We start from the raw sequence: 3,218 nt of genomic DNA on the forward strand, positions 1-3,218 counted from the left end.
TGCTTGACCAGACCATTAGCCAAAAAAAGAAACGCTATTAGAACACCTGCCTGCAAGCGAAATCTCTTAGAGAAATCAAGAGTTTTGAAGAAATAAAGACACAGAAAAATAAAATGAAGAAGAGTGACAATAAAGTGAGAATTGACTATCGTTTCTTTATTGAAGAAAGTCCATGCTTTTATACTTCTACGGAAACTTGTTCGTTCGATCTAGCTTACAAAAGGACAAGTTCTTTTATAAGGAATCATCACTAGTATTTCTCACAGGATGAATGACGTGCACATGCACTAAAACCTTCCATCCTGTTTAGTGCTTGCTCATCCATGATGAATGATACATAAACGGATAGTTATAAATTGTGACATGAAGTATGATGTAAATGATCGGTACAATGGAATGTTCCTGAATCATCAAGATTTCGATTTTACAATCATTATCAGGTTCAAGGTGTATTCAATTTTATACAAGTCATCGTCATGCCTCGTGGATTAATAACATAAGAGTTGCTACCTGATTTTTTTATTTTACTAAGATAATGATTTAATTCAGGATAAATGGTCTGATACGACACTCTTGTTAAGTTTTACTTTCGTCCATATTTTCATAATTTACACTTGTTGAGTCCGCAAATATGAAATTCTTACTCTCTGTAGTCAGATTTTCGGATTTGATGCATGAATTTTGAAATGTTGTTCGAATGCAAAAAAAAGTAGGCAAATTCATGTTTTTTATGTAGAGTGACAATGCAATCGCAACAAGAATTTGGAGGAAAAAATGATGGGTAGTCATATAACTAAAGTTCAAAAGAACGCAGGTAATATTTTTGGGGAATTGTCAGTGGATTGAATGGAAGCTTGGCGACATGTTGTCCAATGCATCTCTTCGTTCGCGAAGATTCCGGAGGACTACTTGATTAGCTTTGGATATACCAGATGCCATAAGTTGCGCCATCTGTTGCAGGACGCGATTGAGATCACGATTTTGCAAAATAGGTATGCTGTCATTGTCTCCAAACAGGGTGAGAAGACCACTGATCAAGGTCTTCATTTTGTTATCATTGAGTTCCGCCTTAGACTGGATGACATGAATTTTGTTCAATTTTGCAGCTGTAGGAGATTTAATCACTTCATAGCCAATTGATTGAAATATGCGCGAGGCTATCATGCTGGAATTATCACTGTCTATTGATTTTTTGATGCTTTCGAAATCTGCGTATGTGAAAACAGTCAACGGCTGACAAAAGCGAGCTATGGCGATATGACTTGAAGCATGGCAAAGAATATATGAAGTTGGATGGTGGTACTGGGAACGTAGTTGTCTCATTTGGTCAATGAGGTAAGATGAGTGGATGGAACGTGCTTCGCTGTTCAGAGAAAGAGCATTCGCCTTATTCCAGCTTTCCTGATCGATGTAGATTTTTGTTATTTGTGGCGAAATTGTAAATGTTGATGACGATGGACCAACTTTAGGTTCTTCCAGGATATCGACGCGAATACTCGATGTAATGAGTCCTGTGCAGAACAAAGTTGCGATGACAAGCTTGTGTCCATCTCGAGTGTTCTGAATACAAGGCCATACATAGCAATACATGCTTGCTACTGGAGGTAAAGAGCAATCCGCAGATGCCGTCACGTCTCGATGAATATCTACGTTTTTGTCATTCCGTACATTTCAATGGTGTTAATCATGATTGCTGTGCCAGATGTGACGTTCAACAAGATGGTACCTGGCAAAACGCGCGCGCAGGCAGACTTGAGATTCGGTTCATGCTGCCAATCACTGTTCAATAAGGTGGAGACCTCATCATTCAACTGGAGATACGTTCATTGCATGAGTAAGTTGCGAAGCGGTGAACCATGGATGAGTGATGCCAAAGTCGGACAAACGTTTGTTTCGATATTGTTCACTTCAGCGTTCTTGCGCTTTACCGGTAAGATAGTTTTGCATTCAAAAATGCTGTTGGACATCTTCTTAATGTTGGTATGGTAACCGAGAGCATTATATTCGATAGTGTTATTTTGATTATCAGAGCATGTCAAGGCAAATGGTTCCAGTCCCATTTTGTCCATGATCCAAGCATTTTTATCTTTGTGATCCTGACTACTGTCCATTGATTGACAAGCATTAATGATGGCCTGATAATAATCCCAAAATACGGCATTGCTTTCCGTTTTATGAAGTGTATGCTTGGTTATCTTGATTGTCGGCACAGCAATAAGATCCAAGGACGAATTTGCAGTTTCGCTGTCGAAATCGTCTGTCAAACATAACTGAATGAGCAATTCTCTTATGTATGTTCATCTTCTATTGAGTTAATTACCTGCATTATTCAAACAATCACCTTTGGATCGCCTAATGTGGCTACTCAGAGAATCCGAATTATCATATGCTATGTTGCAAGAAGGACAATGTAAGTTGCCGTCCACTCTTTTCACTGTAATGACTTGGTCCGTGCCTACGGAGAAACATGCTTATTATTCTTATCAACATCTCAACTGATTTTAAACTTCTTCTCTCCTTACCATGAATATCAGTGTAACGGAAGTTGTACGAATCGCCATGGCATCGATGTTTGTGATTTGCAAATGTTTTCAGAGAGGGAAAGTTTGGTTTTAACTCTTTGCACTTTCCAAGTTTACAGAAAAGTGAATTTTCACCGGATGTTTCGTGATTTGTCATGACAATACAAGAATGAAGTAAAGTAAAAAAAAAGTGAAAAAGGCAGTTGCTTGGCAACATTCGTTTTTTGAACTCTTTGGTGCAGTCACGATACCAAAATAATCTCTGACCAATGAAAAGCTGGGTTTTCCGAAAACTCGAAGTGGATAAAGGGAAACGACCAAATGTGGACGACAAGGATTGCTCGACCAGCTCCACCATTTTTTACCACCTCACCTGAAAAAAAAAGACAAACAAGAAACTCGATATTTTCGCCTTTCATTTTGAAGCCATTCTTGATTGTTCTGATTTGTTACAAAACCAGATGCGTGTGGATGAAATATTATTAGCAAATACACAGACGATCTCTGAACAGGCAGGCTAGAACAGCTTGAGAAAACAAAGTGTACTTGTTTATTGATGTTATTTTGCCCAGGTTCGCTTCAGCAAGCAGTTGAGATCTGCCAGGATTTGGCTGTTGGCCGCTGTAAGCACTTTTTGCATTTTTTGCGATGGACATTTGGCTCAAGGACTCCAAACACTTGATATGACAGGGAAAA

General features: G+C 38.8%; 1 protein-coding gene across 1 annotated transcript; it reads right to left on the reverse strand.

Moving 5' to 3' along the window:
- Positions 1 to 834: 834 nt before the first annotated feature.
- VTP01DRAFT_977 (uncharacterized protein) lies at positions 835 to 2,111 on the reverse strand (the record flags this gene model as incomplete). Its single annotated transcript, XM_069389031.1, has 3 exons — positions 835 to 1,646; positions 1,727 to 1,811; positions 1,887 to 2,111. 3 exons carry the CDS (start codon positions 2,109 to 2,111, stop codon positions 835 to 837), a joined length of 1,122 nt encoding a protein of 373 aa, XP_069238385.1.
- Between the last annotated feature and the right edge of the window lie 1,107 nt (positions 2,112 to 3,218).

Source organism: Rhizomucor pusillus, assembly GCF_041956525.1.
Source record: "Rhizomucor pusillus strain CBS 183.67 unplaced genomic scaffold VTP01scaffold_10, whole genome shotgun sequence".
Lineage (NCBI taxonomy): Eukaryota > Fungi > Mucoromycota > Mucoromycetes > Mucorales > Lichtheimiaceae > Rhizomucor > Rhizomucor pusillus.